Here is a 20,227-nt window from a genome sequence, read left to right as displayed (position 1 = left end):
TCCATCTTCTCCCCCCCTCCTGTAGCCAGGCCACAGAGGACAACTACAATGCTGATCCAGCCCTCCAAGAAATCCAGTTTGACACCCCTATGTTATCTTAATATATAAGCCTAATCTGATGGTAATTTATTTTAGTTTTTACACACAAATCCTCACAGTTAATAACCTGCTTCTATCCATATACATCTGAATTAATGTATGTCTCTTATACCATACTATATCACTTAAATCAAGTCCACTATGGTCTTCAAGTGTATTTACTTGTAGATGTGTACAATTATTATCTAGTTATAAGTTACCTCTTTATTCAAAAGTAGCTTCTTTAATGAATATGAAGCTTTTAAAAATAAGTACAATATTCTTCAATATCCTTCCCCTTTTAAAAGAAAGGAAAAATAGCACTAAAGAAGCTTATTACATATATAACTTTTTTATTCCATAACACATATGTAAATAATAGGAAGAGTTGGAAGGAACCTTGGAGATCTTCTAGTCCACCCCTCTGTTCAGGCAGGAAACCCTATATCATTTCAGATAAATGGTTGTCCAATCTCTTAACCTCCAGTGTTGGAGCACACACAACTTCTGGAGGCAAGTTGTTCCACTGATTAATTGTTCTAACTGTCAGAAAATTCCTCCTTAATTCTAGGTATTTTCTCTCCTTGATTAGTTTCCATCCATTGCTTCTTGTCCTGCCTTCAGGTACTTTGGAGAATAGGTTGACACACACCCCCTAGATATTGATATTAAATAAATATACACATATTACTATTGCTCTCCTTTTTGTCAGAATTTAAAAGACATTTCTCTAACCCAACACAAATCATATATTTAAAGAGAGAACATCAAACAAAAAGATGTATATTATTTACAGAAACTGCCAGAGGTTAAAATGTATTACTTTTTTTTAAGAGTTACTGTTATTTAAAATAATTGGAACCATTCATGTTAAAATCTGCTATAGCAAAAAGAATATTTTTAGCCCATTAAAGATTAGCAAATTTGTTGTAGTTTAAGTCGGTAAGAAGCCACAAGATAGCATTGGGCTTTTGTAGAAGCATTGGTTTTTCTACACACTTTTGTTTTCAATTTATATTCTGTAAATCCAGCAAATCTAGTACAGTAATACAATATTAGAGACATAGTTAGTTTTCTGTTTTTAAAGTTTCAGCTTCAGTAAAGGAGTCAGCTCCTATGAATATGGAAGGACTTTGCCCAATCCGTTCAGAAGAAACTTCTTCACCAGGGTCCTCATCTTGTCAAAGAGATCTTCAAGGGACATACGTAACTGACATGAGCCTTTCAGATGATAGAGTGACCCACATAGAGAGCATTCTTGACCTATGGAGTGGCAGCCTTAAAGTAGGTAATTTGTTTACTATATGTTAAATTCTACTGTGGATAACCTGGTTCATTGTATCTTATTTTCCTCAGTCTTTTTTCTGGAATATTATAACCTCAAAAAAGTCTCCTTTGACTATGTTCCTATGCCATTGTGTGTGTGTATATGTGTATTTGTTTTCTGAGGTTTTTGCGGGTATTTGTATGTGGATCTTTGGTTATTCGGGTTTTCTCCTGCGTAAAATTGAAAGTATCTTGGTGACGTTTTGATGAACAGGACATGAGATTGACTTTAAAAATACCAGAACTATCTCCAAAACTGAACACTTCAACAACAGAATAATCAGAGAAGCCATAGAGATAGAAAAATGCCCACATAGCATGAATAAATGAGACGATACCTCCCGCCGACCAGCCTTTTGGGAACCCGCCCTCCTTAACAAATGAGTACCTAACATGAAGAATGACACCAGATTCACACTCACAAGGGCCACACAAGATGCTACCACCACACTTCCATGTAGAAAGCAGACTCACACCCACACAGATGCTGAGACATGATCACGGACCAGAAGCCGTACCGCAGCTACATCACTACCCGCTTCAAACCCCTCCGACCCATACATGAAGCGAACGGACGCCCACTAGGAAGATGTGGCACGACCACGAACGCGAAGCCAAACAATAGGATCACAGCTCACCAGCTCAAATCCCCTGGCAAGTAGGACTAACCTGAGCACAACCAAGCCCCCACCTGAACAGAACACACACCCAGCCAATCAGAACACAGCCAAACCCCCAACCAATCAGAACACCCCCCCACCCAATCAGAACACAGCCAAGCCCCCACCCATTCAAGTCACACCCCCACCCCAGTTAAAAGGAAGAAGCAGCTGCAAGCTCACATTACTCCGAGAAACACAAAGCCGAAGACACAAGCCTGAAGATGATGAATGAGACTTCGTCGAAACGTCGCCAAGATACTTCCAATTTTACGTGGGAGAAAACCTGAATAACCAAAGATCCATATATAAATATAAATATATCTTTAAAAATCAAAGTTAATATATTTATGTTTAAATTTAAAGTTAGGTATAAATGGGTTTAAATGTTGCTGAGATCTCATATGACGGATCACAATCTGATTCTTTTAAATAGCAAAAAAATAATTCAGGCTATATGAGATATAGAACAAGGAGGGAGAAGCTACATAACATTTCTCCATCGATTGCAGTTGTGTGCAAAATTGTTGATCTAAGGCTAGGAGATAAAACGGTTTTAATATCTTTATTTTGCAGATATTAGAAAAATGCCATTGAATGAGAATTTGAAATCTCCCTTCTACTTTAATAAATATATACATAGGATATGACAAGTTTTCAAATAACATGTTTTTGTACTAGAATTTTTAAAAACTATTCTCAACTTTTATAAGTGGATATGTCCATCCTTGAAGAAAATCCCAAAATACTTTATTAATACTTTATTAATTTATTGCTGTGTATAATATTCCCACCTAAACCCTAACTACATCTTGCTTAAAAACAAATACTTTCTATTTTCAGAAAATAATATTTTATTTAACCTAACAAATTTTTCAGGCTATTCTTTTTTTTAACTAAGCACAGACAATTATGGAAAATATTATTTTAAAGAATGTTGCTATTTAATTGTCATTCATCTTGTTTTAGGACCTAAATATGTTATTTGAATACTTTCCTCACAAACTACTTGCCAGAGGAAGGCAAAGAACTATATCAGGTTTTTTTTTGCATATTCCTTAGATAGCAGTGATAATATCTGTCATGGAAAGTTTCTCAAAATTTCAGGTTCAGCACTGAATATGTGTTATGTTTTACTAAAAAAACATTTGTGTCCTTAGTCTTTAAAAGCTCAGACAGCCTTTAAAAACTCAGTCTGATCTTTATTTCTCTACTAAACAACTCCTTCACTTCTTTTAAGACTAATGTTTTGACTGAGCTGAGGAAATGGAAACTTCATTTTATTGAACATCATACCTTAGAGATGAGACAAGAAAGAGAAAAGCATGCAGCTGATATGAGACAATTGACTAATCAGATGGAGAACTTGAAGGAATTGCTACATACATACGAGATTTCCTTAGGGAGAAAGGATGAGGTAACAAGTTCTAATTTACAGGAGGAAATTTTACATGGTCCTCATTTTCCTTATTGGTTGCTGTTAAGAATTGCCTTTGCAGCAAATAATTGTTTGGAGAGCAATATTTCTCTATCCCTGGACTATGTGCTTAATTTTAATGACCAAGTTCAAATGAATTAATTGTATAGTTAATGTTCTTTATGCATTTTCTAATTTCTTTTTGTTCAGGTAATTGCAAATCTAACAAATGCAATTGAGAAACAAAAGGACAGGATAGAGTTAATGAAAAAATTTGCAAAATGGCGACTTCAGCATTTTTTGGGCAAACAAAAGGCCAGAGAAGAGGTATATATGGATTTGCTCGTGTTAATCAAGCTTTTTCTAAAAAAAATTCCATTTGAAAAACTATATTTTTTAAAAAACTGATAAAATCAACAGTTTTATATGGAATCCTTCATCTTCTTTTTTCTATAAATAATCAGTCACAGTAAACTGCATTTGCATTCTAAAAATGATGTTTTGCACTTTAGGATCACATTATATCTGTTTAGAATTGTTACAATCATCCCATGAATATAAAAAGTGTTACAACATTATTCATCCCTTCTGGTTTATAATGCCAACAAAGCATAAGATCTATATTTTAACATGGTCAATGTCAGTTCAAGCTTTTGTTTGATTTCATGCTGAAAGTTAGGGTTTGTTTATAATTGTATTATAGTTTATACAGTATAAAAATGTTTTACAGATACTGCAGTATATATTTAATACTTTTTATACTCTTCATCAAATTTTGGTATGGTACAACTATAGCACAGGTAGAGTCCTGTTTTGGGAAGAGTTAAATAAAGTGTAGTGAAACTCAGGCCTGCTTTGCTGACATTCCTTTCCAGTTGTACGCAAACAAACTGGCTGATCGGCTGTATAAATTAGGCTTGTTGAAGAAAGCCTGGGCGATTTGGCGATCCCGCTTTAATGCAAAAGAGAAAGAAAGAATGGAAAAGGCAGTTCAGTCAAGTGTGGAATCAGTGCATGCGGCACTCAGCAATGAGTATGAAGCCAAACTTCAAACGGTAAGGAGTTTGGAATATTTGAGAATGTTTAGCTTTGAGGAAAGAAGTTGGATATGATAGCACTTGAGGGTGTTATCTAAATTAAACAAAAATTGGTTTTGAGTTGCTCGACTTCTGGTTTGAAGGGCTTCGGCAACAGACAGAAATCTGCGATCGTGCGCGGTTTCTGTCTGGGCTCACCGCTGGAGCACCCCAAGCCGGCTGGTTTCAGGGCTAAGCCACCCTGTAGAGGTGGTGAAGAGGGGGGAGACCGCCAGCAGGGTCGAGGAGAGCCGCATCTCTCCTCCTCAGCTGGCCATTACTCCCTTTACCGAAGCCGGTTGCAGCGGTGGTCAGAAATGGCCACCACAAAGAAGAACTCGACCGGAAAAGAATGTGCAGGAGGAAGATAAGAAGTGAAAGTTTTGGCTGACTGGGTTAAATTGTAAAAGCAACAACCAAGGTACCCTGGAATTTAAACTTACAAAAAATAACATCGCTCCCAAAGAAGAGTCGGAAGCAGCGAAGGAAAGTGAAAAGGGAAAGGTTTGGCTTTTTTCCCCCTTTTCTCTCCTTCCCTATACTGACAACTAAGAGACCTAAATAAGAAATCGGAAAAATCCGCTTTGACATCAATAGGCAATTAAGCTGAAAATAAAACAAAATGCCAAAGGGATAATAAAGATTTCTGAACATTAAAAACTTTCTTTTTCATAAGCAGGAAGGGAGAGAAAAAGAATAAGGGCAGGATCTGGAAGAGGGAGGAGACTGCCTGGAATTAAAAAGAATCTAAAGTAAAACTTCAACAAGACTTCTAAAAGATACATTTTAACTGAAACTTTGCAACTAAATAGTAACCCCAGGAAGAGAAAGTGAAAAAAAAAGAGCAAAAAAGAAACAGCTTGCGTGTATTTGGATTATTTGGTGATCTTTGGATTTTTGGTTTTTATATATGAATGACTAAAATCAATTGGGTGGTTGTTTAAAAATTTATACAATGGCACCACTTCTGGATGAATTGAAAATGGAACTTAAAAAGTACAAAGAAGATGCACAAGAAGGGAAGGGTTCTTTTGGCTTTGTCTTTCAATTCTTAGAAATGGAAATTTGGAACTATGAGAAACAACAAGAAAAGACTGCAAAACAAGAAGACTGGGACAAAGAAGAAGCCATCTTTAATGAACAAGTAATTCTATGTGGGGAAGAAAAAAGAAAGGGGGGAAAGAGAATGGAGAATTTAAGACTTAAAAAAGCAACCAAAGAAAAGAAAAATAATTCGAAAAATCAGTATAATACTGGAAAGCAACAGAAAAGGGGAATACAGAAGAGAGAAATAGAGGTAGAGAGACAAGGGGGTAAAAGGGGGAGAGAGAAGAAGAAAGGGAAGAAGGAAATGAAAAGAAATTACAAAGGACCGGAGCAAGATATAGAGAAACAGGACCTATTTAGAGATAATGGGTGAAAATCTAACTGAAAAAGGGATTCTGTAAAGGTACATAAGATTGCATTGTTATATTAGTAATAGAAATAACTTTAGAAAATTGGAAACAACGTATGATTAAAATGAGGGATAAAATAGTTAGTGTAATTTAGTGAAATGTTTGTGAATAAAATAAGTGAAATAAAATAAATGAGAAAATTGAATTAGGAAGGAACGGGAACATTTTAATTAGTCAATGTTTTATAAAATATAAGTGAAGGGGGGGAATTAACTATGGAAAGTTTATAATTGTTCCCATAGAAGTATGATATTTAATTGAAAAGTAATGTTAAAGATGTTAAGACTTTAATGAATATTAATATTAATTATAGAATTGAATTGGAATGGAATGTTGTTTTAATTATATACATTTATAATTTTTTTTCTTTTTTTAAGAATGCAGTGTGTATTTTAAGAATGTACCAAGCAGAATCCGAATGGAAGTTATGTATCATATTGAATGTTACAACTTTAGGGAAAAGATATAAAGGCGTCATACTCCAATCAGTAACTACAGGAGAAATTTTGTTTAATGAGAAAAGATAAGAGATAATTGAAACAGGACAGACAAAAAATATAAATACAGTGATCTGAATTGAGATGAGATAATTAAAATAAAATTGAGAAAATTAAAAGGGGAGAAGCTATGCAGAAAATGTAAAATAGTAATAAGATATGGAATAGAATATAAAAATGAGTATGAACCTGAATTTGTATCTGTACGAAGAAATGTAACCCGGGATTATGCTGCTTTCAAAAAAGATGTTTTATTTGTATTTTTTTTCTCTTTGTGAAAACTCAAATAAAATTTACAAAAAAAAATTGGTTTTGACAATATTTCACTTTAGGAGAAAGGACCTATAGGATTTACTTCCAGGAAAATTTAAATAGGATTATTGTAGGCAAAGGTGACATTTTGATTATCTGCTCCATAAAGTACAGCAAAAGGACAAGGAAACAGTAAGCAACCTAAACTTCTGGCTTCCTTTTGAGTGCAAGACTGAGTCTCTTTCCCAAGTGGGAAAGGATATACAGTTTTGGGAAGGAGCCATTCTGCTTGAACTCATCCCATTTACCATTGTAGTCACACCATTACTGTAATATACATAATGTCTCTTTCTTTTTTAAAAACATTGAAGATTGTACCCTTCCCTTACAGCAGTCAAGAAACAAAAAAATATTGTGGAATCAGTACTGATTCCATTTTACTTCTTTCTTTTATTTAAAGGAGCCCCAATTAACTGCAGTTTACTCTCACCTCAAGTTTTTATCAAATCTGCTATGAGATTGTCATTAATTAAAAAAATTTTTATTTCTTGGTTCAGGTAAATAGTGCACTTGAGGAGGCCAGATCTGAAATTATTGAACTGCAGAACCAAAGACAAGATTATGAAGATGCTATGAAGAAGGCTTTCATGCGGGGTGTCTGCGCACTGAATTTAGAGGCAATGAGCATGTTCCAGAGCAAAGATTTCAAACTTGACCAGGGTTAGTATTATGAGGCGAGTGAAAGATCGTTAGCATGCTGGCCTTATGTCAGCGAGTAATCTCTGCTGATTTCCCTAAGGTGGTGCTCTTCAGATGTGATAGGATAACAGTGCCTAGAATTCCTCAGCAAGTTGAAAAGACTGAACTGATGTAAATTTTTCAGGTTTTCTAACCATAAAAAGTACAGTACTTTTCTGGAGGATTAACAGTATTGCCTTGGGGTTAAGAGGCCATTGAAAGAAATAGGCATATATAAGGTATATTCTAAGTTTCACTTTTGTGCTAGAAATAAATGGATTTTAAAAATTTTGCGGGATGTATCTGTAGAGAATTGTAACTTCCACAAATAATAATGAGAGACCAAATCAATACTTTGTCCCCTTTTTAAAAACTATTTTATCACCTTTTGCTTTCTTGAAAGAAAAAAGTGTTTCTATCTCAGTTCCAAAGGAATTACATTATTTTCAAGTATATTGAATTTTTTCATAGATTTGTGACTGAGCTTATTATGCCCTCAGCATAATTCTACATACTTCTGACTTTCTCCTTCAAGAACTGAACACTTGGCGTGCTATGGCTTAGGGGATGCTTTTAGCTTTTTTTTTTCTTTCCTATTTTGAAATGTGAAACCAGTCCCCACCTGGCCCAGCAGTCAGGCCCAGCATGGTGCAAAAGAGTGATTTGGTACGCTGAGGCTCAGGGGCTGCTTTTAGCTTTTCTATTCTATTTTGCAGTGCGAAGTCAGCTTCAGCCTGGCCCATCAGTTAGATCAAGCGTATTTCGTCAGCAGCAGGAGCAAGTAAACAGTGAAGGTCAGCTGGGCTGATGGAATGAAGGGCTGCGTGGGTGTTAAAGTGTAGGATGGCAAAAAGGTGCTTTGGTACACTGAGGCTCAGGCTGTTTTTAGCCTTTCTATTCTTTTAAATTTTTATTTTTTGGCAGTGCGAAGTCAGCTTCAGCCTGGCTCATTAATCAGATCAAGCATGTTTCGTCAGCAGCAGGAGCAAGTCAATGATGAAGGTCAGCTGAGCTGATGCAACCACAGGGGTCTTCAAGTGTAGGGTGGCAAAAAAGCACTTTGGTGCACTGAGCCTCACACGCCGCTTTTCACTTTTTCTTTGTTGCAGGGAGAAATCAGCTTCATTCAGGCCCATCAACCAGGTCGAGCGTGTTTCGTCAGCAGCAGGAGCAAGTCAATGGTGAAGGTCAGCTAGGTTGATGGGACACAAGGCTGCAGGGGTCTTGGAGTGTAGGGTGTCAAAAAGGTGATTCGGTACAGTGAGGCTCATAGGCTGCTTTTCACTTTTCTTTCACTTTCTGCAGGGAGAAATCCACTTCATCCCGGCCCATTAAGCAGACCGAGTATGTTTCAGCAGCAGCAGCAGCAGGAGCAAGTTAACGGTGAAGGTCGGCTCAGTTGATGGAACGCAGGGCTGCAGGGGGCTTGGAGTGAAGAGTGGCAAAAAAAGTCCTTTGGTGCACTGGAGCTCCGAGGCTGGTTTTAGCTTTTCTTTCACTTTCTGCAGGGAGAAATCCACTTCATCCTGGCCCATTAAGCAGATCAAGCATGTTTCAGCAGCAGCAGCAGGAACAAGTAAACGGTGAAGGTCAGCTAGGTTGATGGGATGCAAGGCTGCAGGGGTCTTGGAGTGTAAGGTGGCAAAAAAAAACTTGTTTTGGTGCACTGAGGCTCATAGGCTGCTTTTCGCTTTTCTTTGTTGCAGGGAGAAATCAGCTTCATTCAGGCCCATCAACCAGATCGAGCGTGTTTCGTCAGCAGCAGGAGCAAGTAGACGGTGAAGGTCAGCTAGGTTGATGGGACACAAGGCTTCAGGGGTCTTGGAGTGGGGGGTGGCTCGGTGGTTTGGTGCACTGAGGCTCATAGGCTGATTTTAGCTTTTCTTTTACTTTTTGCAGGGCGAAATCAGCAAAATCCTGGCCCATCAAACAGATCGAACATGTTTCGTCAGCAACAGGAGCAAGTCGACGGTGACGGTCAGTTGGACTGATGGGACGCAAGGCTGCTTGGAGCGTAAGGTGGCAAAAAAAACTCGATTTGGTGCACTGAGTCTCATAGGCTGCTTTTCACTTTTCTTTTTTGCAGGGAGAAATCAGCTTCATCCCGGCCCATTAAACAGACCGAGCATGTTTCATCAGCAGCAGCAGGAGCAAGTTAACGGTGAAAGTCAGCTAGGTTGATGAAACGCAGGGCTGCAGGGGTCTTGGAGTGTAAGGTGGCAAAAAAAGTCTTTTGGTGCACTGAAGCTCCTACGCTGGTTTTAGCTTTTTTTTCTTTGTTTGTTTCTCTTTTTTTGCAGGGAGAAATCCGGTTCAGCCTGGCCCATCGGTTAGGTCAAGCATGGTTCAGCAGCAGCAGCAGGAGCAGGAGCAAGTAGACGGTGAAGGTCAGCTGGGTTGACGGAACCCAGGGCTGCAGGGATCTTGGAGCGTAGGGTGGCCAAAAAAGCACTGAGGCTCGGGATGCTTTTAGCTTTTCTTTTTTGCAGGGCGAAGTCAGCTTCATCCTGGCCCACCACCCAGACCGAACATCTTTCGTCAGCAGCAGGAGCAAGAAGATGGTGAAGGTCAGCTGGGCTGGTGGAATGCAGGGGGTCTTAAGAGCAGAGGGGCGGCCAGGGAGACTGAGCTAAGGCAGCTGCAGCTTCCTGGAGTGTGTGGCAAGGAGCCCCAGAGCCACATGGTTTGGAAGCGGCAGGTTGACCAAAGAGGCAGATGGGGAATTTGGAGACAGTTATTTCCCTTCCTGAGTCTCGGGGCTAAGTGGGATCAAGCTCAGAAAAGCTTACATTGGAGCCCATATTTTGAATCAGTGCTTTTCTTTTTTATTTCTCTTCCTAAGCGAAGGCTTTTTTTTAAAAAAAAAAAACTGAAATTATTGTTTGACCACAGGATGGCACTCCAATACTTCGTAACATTCAGTGGCAAGAATTCAACAGGTGTATATGGGTAGTTTTCAATTAAAGATCTCACCTGGGATTGAATTTTTGTCACAAAGCAATGTGATAGTTATACAAATATCATGTGATCGGAATCACATCATTAAGTGGATCACACAGTTGTTGCCCTAATTGATTGGCTTGTCAATTCACAGTCACCCGAGACATCATAAATACAAGCTGTTTGCCAAGCATCACGAGATTGTCATGGTGTTGCAATGGTTGCGATTTGGAAGACAGGTCATAAGTTACTTTTTCTGAGACCATCTTGACTTCAAACCACCGTTAAACAGCCACAAGCAGAGGACTATTTGTAAATGTTTGTGAACATGGAGACTCCTGCTTTCATTAAGTCCATGCCTCAGGGCTACTTATTAATGATAGCAGCCCCATATTTTACTGTGTCTTTACACATATGCCATAGCTGATGCCAGAAGAATAAGAAATACCTTAAGAGAGACATTTGTTACCATCAAACATCCTACTTGGTGGGAAAAGACACTTTGTAGACAGAACTTGAACAGAAGATTATCTTCGTCTCCATAAATTTCAAAGAATCCTATGGGACTGAAATGCTCATATCACTATGTATAGTTTAGCCCTAGATTTCTAATTGCTGGAGCATGGAGTAACGTAAAGCTTTTTGAGGAATTAATCCTCTGGAAGCTTGGCTGATTTGCATGATCCATTAAGCCCAGACTATGTCGTTTGTCCTAAATCTGTTTTATTTTTATTTTTTTTATTGAACAAATTTATATGGCTGCCCATCTCATATACAGCTCTGGGCGGCTTACAACATTACACGTTGTAATTTTGCAATGTTACTGTTTGCTAATATTAATTTGGCAATGCTGTAAACCACTATGATCTTTTGAATTTGGATCTGATAGTCTGTTAAGTGTCTTATTAGATAAACAGAGTTGGAAGGGACCTTGTAGGTCATCTAAATCCAACCCCCCTTCCCCTGCCCAAGCAGGAGACCCTACCCCATTTCTGACAAATGGCAGTCCAATCTCTTCTTCAAAGTCTCAAGTGATGGACAGATAGTCCTTGATTTACAACTGTCCATTTAGTCACCAAAGTTAGAACAGCACTGAAAAAAGTGACTTTTGACCGTTCGTCACACTTTTGACCACTGCAGCATCCCATGGCCATGTAATCAAAATTCAGATGCTTGGCAACTGGTTTGTACTTATGACAGTTGCAGTGTCATAAGTGTGATCAACTTTTGCAACCTTTTGACAAGTAAAATCAATGGGGAAGCCAGATTTACTTAACAACCGTATTATTAACAACTGTGGCAAGAAAGATTATAAAATGGGGCAAAAGTCACTTAACAAATGTCTCAGTTAACATAAATTTTGGGCTCAGTTGTGATCATAAGTCAAGGACTACATATACTGCAATATGTTGAATGGCACCTTTATAAAACGTATGTGATTTATGTCCTTACATTCCTTCCTACATAAAAGTTTTGCATTCTCAGGAATAGCCTTTCCTTGATCTTTCAATAAATATTGAGCAGTGCTTCCTTTTCTTTTTAATCTCAAATATATCTTAACTGGAAAGAAGTTGTATTGAATCTTAAATCTTCTCCATGAAAGAAAACCATAGCATTTTTAACCCTGGCCACCCTGCCTTTAGGCCAGATCAGTTCCCTCCTGCCCAACAGCTGCCCCTCAAAACTGTTTATATTTGTGTTTGTGAAGAACAAATTCTGTATCAAAATGACAAAATTAAAAACATAACAAAAAGGAGGTGAAATACAACACAAATACATAAATGCATACAGATGCTGTTTTGTTTTCTCTAATATGCAGTCTATAGAAAAAATTAAAATGTCTTTATAATTTGTGCCCAAACCTCTCACTATGGTAGGAAAATGACTTTTTCAATTTAAATATACGTTTAAAAACTATTCGGATTTGATTAGCTTCCAACTGTACTGGATCAGAGAGCAAAATCTATATATATTCTGTCTATTGATTTATTTTAAAATTTACAGTCACTCAATCTTATCATCTTACCACAGGGTAACTCTTCCCCTATATTGAATTGAGATTATGGTCCTTCTTGGCAAAGACCTAGTAAGGTTAGCTATTAAACCTTAGAACTTCTCTGAATAAACTATCATGTACAAAGGTAATAGATAATTTTAAGACAGCCACCATATCATATTAAATAAATACTGTAGGGCTATTTTTAAATTAAGATGGCAACAAATAGGGCTGACTCTATGTAAGTCTCTACATTGGGAAATACAAATTATACAGCTTTTAAAAATTGTATACGACTCTGCACTTTCCAGTTTTGTTTGTAAATTATACAGATACATAGTTACGTAACAGAATTAGATATATACTGTCTAACTATTAGCAATATTTATCTCTTTGTTATTTTGTTAAGTTCTGAATGTTTGTTAATTTGTTTATAGCAGTTGATCCATCAGAAAAAAGAGCAGAATCTGGTGCTGGCACTGGTGGACCTACAGCAAAATTTTCTTCATTTCAGTATGATCAACCTATGCCATCTACTTCCTCACTGCCGCAACCACCACCTCATTTTGCTCCAACAACAGCTGGCTGTGCTCCTACAGAAGACCTGGTAGGTGTTCACTGTAATACAACCTTGGTCAGTAGCAGATTTCAATTCCATTGAATTAATCTTAGGAAAGTTTAATAAATGAGGATAAGTTATTAAATCAGCATTACAGAGCTACTGGGTGTGAAAATCAAGGCAATATGCTGATATTAATATTTTGAATTAGGAAATGGGTGGTATGTATTCAATCTAAATCAGACTATTGCCATTTTTTCCTGCTGTTTTGCAGTTTTCTTCTCACCAAGGCCATGCAATAACATCTCAAACCAGATTAGACTCTGCTGCTGCATTAACCTGCAGTGCTGCTACAGGATCAGGATCGGGCACAATGTGCATTTCAAAACTGGTAAAAAACAACAACCACCACCAACATTACTTTAATTGTTTTCAACTATTTTTGTTCTCCACATGATTAATGGGAAATTTTTATATAGTGCTCATTGGAACTGGAACTTCAAAATATAGATAGATAGATAGATAGATAGATAGATAGATAGATAGATAGATAGATAGATAGATAGATAGATAGATAGATAGATGTATGTATGTATGTATGTATGTATGTATGTATGTATCTGGAAGCTACAAGTTTAATTAAAATGTCATACTTCATTTTTATGTGATTTTTCAATCAAAGTTGAGGATAGATTCAAGTGTGTGAAAATACTAAGTGACCATTCATGTGGTCTTCGTCATATGACAGCAATTGGGACTGGAATTTCCATTGCTAAGCAATGCAGTCATAATGTGCAACTGCATCTCTAAGCTATGGCAATCTTTGCAGTCCTGGTTGCTGTTGCTAACTGAATGCCATGGTTGGTAGGCAAGGCAAATTCCTGTCAGCTTTCCACAACCAAAGTCATGGGGGAAGCCAGCAGGAAGTTGCAAATCCCAAGCAGACAGGTTCATGGCTTCTGCCAAATGGAGAAGTTAAAGATGAGGTGTGAGAAGACTGTGCCAGGGTGTGGTGTGGGTTGGGAAGAATGCATGGGATTGTGGCACAAATCAAGGTTACACAAAGGTGTGGCATGGTTTGGGGAGAGTGCAGCACAAGTCAGGGAGTGGGTGTCGCGTGGTGGTGAATGGCCAGTGCAGCATGAATGCAGAGAAGAGAAGAAGAGGATGTACATGTGGAGGAGACTTACTCCAGGGACATGTGACTTTCCCTGCCAGCTTTGCCTATTGATTTTCTGAGAAGCCAGAAGAGAAGGTTGCAAATAGTGATTACGTGATTGCAATGCGCTGCAACTGGCTATAAGTCCAAATCAGTTGCTAAGCTCCAAATTATGGTCACATGATCATGGAGGGGTCCTGGGATTGCTGGAACTAACCACCATTTGCTCAGCACCATCTTAACTTCAGTCACTGAATGAGTGATCATAGGTGAAGGATTACCTACATGGCCATTTTCCTACATCCGTCAGTTCTTGCAATAGGGGAAGACAAAAAAAATGCCTGTTGTTAAATCACTGGTGTTGACTCAACAACAGTTTCCTTGTATTATCAGGTAATCAATGATTATGAAACGATTTAATGCAATCCTTTCTATGAAATATTTGGAATCTCTCAAAAGTGAAATTCTAGACAAGAAATTAGATCGATGAACTGCTTCAAACAATGATAAGGAAAAGGACCCTGAAGGCGTGAATGTCTCTGAAATACGTACTTTTGGTGAAGAGAGCACCAGAAGCTTTCATAAGACTATTGTCCCCAGGGTTTCCTTTCTAGCTCAAAAAATTTCAAAAACAACACTTCTGCAGCTCTAGTAATTAGGTTTTTTTGTTTATATAGAAGTAAAGCTTGTGGGCTACAATGGAACCTTCTATTCACCTTTTCTGAAGAAATGCTTGTGTCATGATACAAATCCATAATTTACTAACAGGACTGTATTTCCAATTATCAAGACTATAGAAAGAATGTGCCCCATTGTTGTAAGAATATGCTGTTAGGATTTAATGGTCCAGGAACCAAAAACTTACATATTCAGTTTTTCCTAGCCAAAGATATGGAAAAATAATATTAAGAAATCTGGCTTATAATTTAAAACTGCTCTGAGAAGTGCTATGTGTTTCTTGTATAATTAGGATTTTTATTTGGTTTGCCATAGCCCATGACTAGGGTGGTAACATCAGGTCAACAAAAGGCTGGAAGGACAGTCACTGCAAAAATCACCGGTCGTTCAGATTTTGCAGCAAAGAATCGTATTTGCAGTAACTTAGATGTCGTGGGTGTTTCTCCCCCCATGAATTCTGTTGTGGTAGAGAAACATCATCCCGTCACTCAGGTAAATAATGAGTTTTATGAATAACTTCTGCACTTGATGTCTCCTTTTAATTGGTGACTTTTGCTTTAGGATTTTTATCAGAGTTATTGTGGAAGTTCAGATTACAAATGCTTACTGAATTAATTGGTCTACTCTTCGGGATTACTGTAGTTTGTCTAGCATGTGATGGAATTCTATTTGTACTATTAGGCAGGTACTGGCCAATCAAGCAAACATTGTGATAGTAGATAAGGAACAGAAAATGGCACTAGCGATAGATGTAGCAGGGTTAAGTGACAGCAGCAAAATGGAGGAGGAGTATATAAAAGCTGAAAAAGTATCAGGGTCTGAAAGACGAATTAGAGAGGATTGGAAAGAAAAGACCAAAATGATCTCAGTATTGGTAGGAGCATTTGGGACTGGGACTCCTAAGCTAGGCAAATGGCTCCAACAGAGCCCAGAATCAACACCAGAACTTTCTGCCCAAAAGAAAGCAGTGCAAGAAACAGTTAAGATACTTCATAGAACCATCAAATTTCCTGCCTTTGGCCAAGGGTTCAAGATTGAAGAAGACACTACCATCCATAGGGAGAGAAAGGAATTAAGTATATATGAAAAACAAAGTTAGAAACTATAAAATACTGTTCATGTAGCTGCAAAACTCACCTTAAACTATACTACACCCATTTCCTAATAGCAGGTAGAACCAATCAGTCTTCTTCAACATTTGTCTTAAGCTCAAGAAGGATTTATGAATTTGGAAATAAATCAGCATTATCTGTATTGGTTTTTGGTACACATTTTTTATCTCTCGATATTCAAAATTATATATTTTGTAAATTTTAAGATTCATAAAAATAAATAGGAAGGAACCCCAAATAGTTTGTGTGATTGCTGGGAAGTCTTGAATTTGAATTGTCAGTTGGAAGCAAGAAACAGGAGACTGGATAGAATATATCTTAGTGCTCCATAGCACTCTAAAGAGATTGTTCTGTTAACTGGAATATGGAAATAGGAACATATGGAAGGTGCCAAATTAGTTTTGAGGTTTTTCAAATGTGGTTAGAAAAAAATGCTGGTCTGGAATGTTTCCAGTTATTAAGGAGACTACGGAGGAACCAAGTGTCTGATTTAATATGAGAGAAATACCAATGGGGATAGTTGTTCTGCTTCCAGAGTAAACATATACTTCCATTTTCCTTGATTTTAAGTTTGATTTCCATGATGCAGATTAGTAAAGAGTAGCGTTTCTCAAACTCAGATGAGAACATAGGGAACTGGTGATGCAGTCTTCCTATTCTGTTTTTGCCAGTTAGATATTTTAAATGGAAGAGTTGAGCAGCAATTACTGGATGAAGAAGAAAGCCGACCCCCTCATGAATTTGCCCTCATGTCACAATTGATATTATAGGAAACAATTGAAAACTAAGGAAAAACATCTTCCAAGAGGGGCAAGACAAAAGAAAATGAATGGAACTTGTGGAAGCCAACAGGCTAGATACTTCATTTTAGGTCTGAATTAGAATTCGGCACTGAATCCCAACTAAATCTTAAGTATCTTTTTATTGTATAATGGTACACCAGAGTACAAGCACCACCTAAGGGAAGGCCTTTTTACTGCTGACCAAAATGATACTGTCATCGTGTGCCAAAATGCAATAGCATTTCCTCTGATTATCTTTAAAAATGGCTGGTTCTTCATCACAAGCTAAATAGAATTTTCTAGCTTCTTTTTGCTCACCTCATCTATCGTTTTGCTCACCTCACCTTTTGGTATATTCACAAATTTGCATGTTAATTAGTTTCTTTTCTGTCAGTTTCCTTTAAAATGATGCTGTAAAGAAAAAAAAATCAGAGAAAGCTTTTGAAAGCAAAATCTCTTCAATTCATTTTAAATAAACACATGTGGGCATTACTTTGTGACAGGTTATAGACTAGCATTACTTTTACCATCTGGGACCAGGCAAATTTTTCCTTGTTAATGTTCTCGCTGTTGATGGATTGAGTTCAGTACAGCAGGCCTAGCTTCCCTCATTTCTCTAGCTAGACGATGCTGGTTGTAGGATAGCCCCATGTTTGCTTTTCTCCTTGCTGTGATGTTTCTGTTGGGAGACTGGATGTGAACTCATGACTGTGTTTTCAAAGGCCAAAAGAAATTCCTTCCTCTTCTATGCTTCCATGGCAACTCAGCAAAGCACTTGAAACATGTACAGTACACAACCTTTATTGTTAGATCCAGCAAGACATGGGATTTACTAGTAGTTGAGGGCCGATGTTTTCATTTGAGAAGAATCCTATGCTCATTGGTAGATTTTCTACAAAAGAGCTGCAGCTATGTGAAAAGGCTGTAAATTTTGCATCTCTATGGGCTGACACATGGAAGTGTGGGAGATGGCTGCAATAGATTATTACCACTCCATTTCCAAATGAAAGCAGGGGATATTTGCTTCATTGCATAACTAGGTGCTAGTGATAATTACTTCTTCCTATAGCTGCAGCCACAAAACCCACATCTAAAATGGCCCAGAATGAGACAGAAAATCGTACTGTAGTGGGCTGCTGTGTAATTTCCCAGAGGACTTTTGATTTTTTTGTGGTGGTGGTTCCTTTTGGTTTCAAGAATATCTTGAGAAAAGCTGTTAATACAGATTCTCAGACTATCTAGGCTATAGTTTGTTGTTTTAAATGGGAGTGCTGGAACCTGTTCAGCGATATTATTTGACTAGACAGGTTTAACTGGTTTATTAAAAAAAAATGGGAGTGGCTTAGCAAAATCTGAGGGTATTGCCTGAGCTATGGAACAACTTCTGCAAGTCCTGGCCATATTTGTCCTTTGTGTTCCAATTTTTTTTTTATATTGTTAAAATTGGATAGAAAATAAATAATAACTTCCTTCTTATATCTTTCAGCAAACTGTATCTCAAGCTGTTGCTGCTAAATATCCCCGAACTGTGCACCAGCCTTCTAATGCTATTGGGGTGAGACATCTAGGACACAGCGGGAAAACTCCTGCCCACACTCACAACATTCAGTCAATAAAGGTAGTGGAGTAGGTTAGCTGGTTGAAATGCCTGTACTTTATTTTAAGCACATAGAGAAAATTTTCCAGGTTATTGTTTAAAATGTGCTCCCCGATGTTTGCAGATTAATAGAATAATAACCCGAGAAGCATCATGTTTTTCCTCTCAATAATATTGTACATATAGAGATATTTTGAAGTGTAAAAAGTGGGCCACTGAAGATGGCACAATGTAGTTCTGTGTAACTGCAAATAAGGTATACTTGAAATTTTCACTTTCTTAAACTTATTTTATTATATATGCTTATTTAACGTTTTTAATAAAAATGAAGCACTGAACTTGTATACTCTAAAAGGCATTTCTGCTTTATATGTGAATAAGAGCATAGATCATTTTGCCACATTCTGAATTGCTGTCTAAATTATCCATATAACCAGACTTTACATTCAGAATTTTGTTTTGGTTCTGCTATATTTTATCTTCAGCCATTCATAGAACAGGAACATTACAGAGAAATTTCATTTTGTCCAACATAAAAGTGGTTTATTAGTCTTACTTCACTATTTCATCGTATATAAATCTAAGGACTTATTGCTGTTGCTGTTTACTCCAGTTGTGTGTTTTCATTAGTAATATTCACTGACATCTCAACCCCATTTGTACTTTCACCAATTATTCTACAGATTCCTTCAGTGTAGCTTTTAAGAATGTATAATCCACCCCCCCCCCCGGGTGGTGGTGGTGGTGGGAAGAAATGTGAAATTAGTTATCGTAATACCCTAAATCTAGATGAATAAATAAACACCAACGTTTACATAAAATAACAGTGCTGTGAGTCTTCTCCATACTGGGAACAATATTTCCCATTGCAATTTGCAGTGGGACTATTGAAGATTTGCCGTTTTGTGTTCATGGATTTTATCTTTTAGCTCCAAAGGCTATTCCATCCTTGCTCTCTCTTATGCTACTGTAAGGAGACCTCAGTAAGCATAATGGAATGTCAGGACTGATGTCAGTCTTTAGAAGAAGACAAAGAAGCAGCAGTGAAGAAAGCAGAGGCTGCGGTGTGCTAATGATGCTAACTAGGATCTCTCAATCTGAGAGCAGTTGCCAGGATTCTTCCAGTCATATTGCCCACCCTAGTGATCAAATAGGGGTGCCAGTAGGGGAAAACAACCTGCTACATCAACTTGCTTCTCCCTAAGGTAATTCTTAAGTATATACATCACTTGTACACCTACTACTAAATGGCTAACTGCAGCATGAGAAGGTAATCTGGGTTTGTAAAATGGATGCAGGAGCTTAAGAAATAAAGCAGATGTACTGAAAGTGATCAGACAAGTACTATACTATGGATTGGGCCCTGTAGCTATTCAGACTGAAAAAGAAAATGCGATCGGGGTATATTTAGTCATGTTAGCACCTCAGATGCATTTTTTGGTATCTCAACTAAAAACATAGCTGAAGTTATTACATAAACAGTTCTGTGCACTTAAATCACTTTTTCTCGTTCAAATCTGAATTGCTTCAGCTGTATCATAAGTGTGTCTGTTCAGGACTAAACCATATTAACTGAGAAGTGTGTTGCTTGTTTGTTACATGCAATAATTGTTGATAAAGAGGCAAATGTGCTTTAAATTTATACTAGGAATACTAAATGCTGTGTTTATTTGCCTCAGATTCTTAATATAAGGTACAGTACATTATAAGACTATACGGTCTGCCTCAGGTTGAGCTTGGCTCCCGATTACCACACGAACACATCCATAACAATAGCATTAATTACTTTATCATTACCCATTGCATTCATACATACACACACACATACATGATACTCTCATTTGTGGGTGCAAAAGAAATAAATACTAAGCAAAATAAGTTTGAGGCAGAAAATAGGGAAAAAC

The 20,227-nt window shown here is 37.5% G+C and overlaps 1 protein-coding gene across 42 annotated transcripts in view; it reads left to right on the top strand.

Moving 5' to 3' along the window:
- Positions 1–20,227, top strand: part of POC5 (POC5 centriolar protein) — a 31,987-nt gene that overhangs the window by 10,453 nt on the left and 1,307 nt on the right. For 4 of the 42 annotated variants that reach the window (XR_015742302.1, XR_015742294.1, XR_015742301.1 and 1 more), the window contains 20 exons: positions 1,166–1,362; positions 3,304–3,480; positions 3,691–3,807; positions 4,356–4,535; positions 7,320–7,482; positions 8,217–8,294; positions 8,425–8,502; positions 8,610–8,687; positions 8,806–8,889; positions 9,009–9,089; positions 9,207–9,284; positions 9,400–9,477; positions 9,587–9,667; positions 9,801–9,887; positions 9,990–10,067; positions 12,874–13,043; positions 13,270–13,386; positions 15,148–15,324; positions 18,213–18,344; positions 19,253–19,528. Coding sequence is in view for 13 of the 42 variants with exons in the window: in XM_087927167.1 (XP_087783293.1) it covers positions 1,166–1,362; positions 3,304–3,480; positions 3,691–3,807; positions 4,356–4,535; positions 7,320–7,482; positions 8,217–8,294; positions 8,425–8,502; positions 8,610–8,687; positions 8,806–8,889; positions 9,009–9,089; positions 9,207–9,284; positions 9,400–9,477; positions 9,587–9,667; positions 9,801–9,887; positions 9,990–10,067; positions 12,874–13,043; positions 13,270–13,386; positions 15,148–15,324; positions 18,213–18,356 (2,243 nt within the window). In the remaining 29 variants the exon portion in view is untranslated. Of the gene's footprint in view, positions 1–1,165; positions 1,363–3,303; positions 3,481–3,690; positions 3,808–4,355; positions 4,536–7,319; positions 7,483–8,216; positions 8,295–8,424; positions 8,503–8,609; positions 8,688–8,805; positions 8,890–9,008; positions 9,090–9,206; positions 9,285–9,399; positions 9,478–9,586; positions 9,668–9,800; positions 9,888–9,989; positions 10,068–12,873; positions 13,044–13,269; positions 13,387–15,147; positions 15,325–18,212; positions 18,678–19,252; positions 19,529–20,227 lie in introns of those variants that run through there. The other 38 variants (XM_087927167.1, XM_087927166.1, XM_087927161.1 and 35 more) reach the window with 30 other exon arrangements.

The sequence above is a fragment of the Pseudonaja textilis genome, chromosome 2 (assembly GCF_049901715.1).
Source record: "Pseudonaja textilis isolate UNSWEBS1 chromosome 2, rPseTex1.2, whole genome shotgun sequence".
In the NCBI taxonomy this organism is placed as follows: Eukaryota; Metazoa; Chordata; class Lepidosauria; order Squamata; family Elapidae; genus Pseudonaja; species Pseudonaja textilis.
This window is presented reverse-complemented; position numbering and strand designations above follow the sequence as displayed.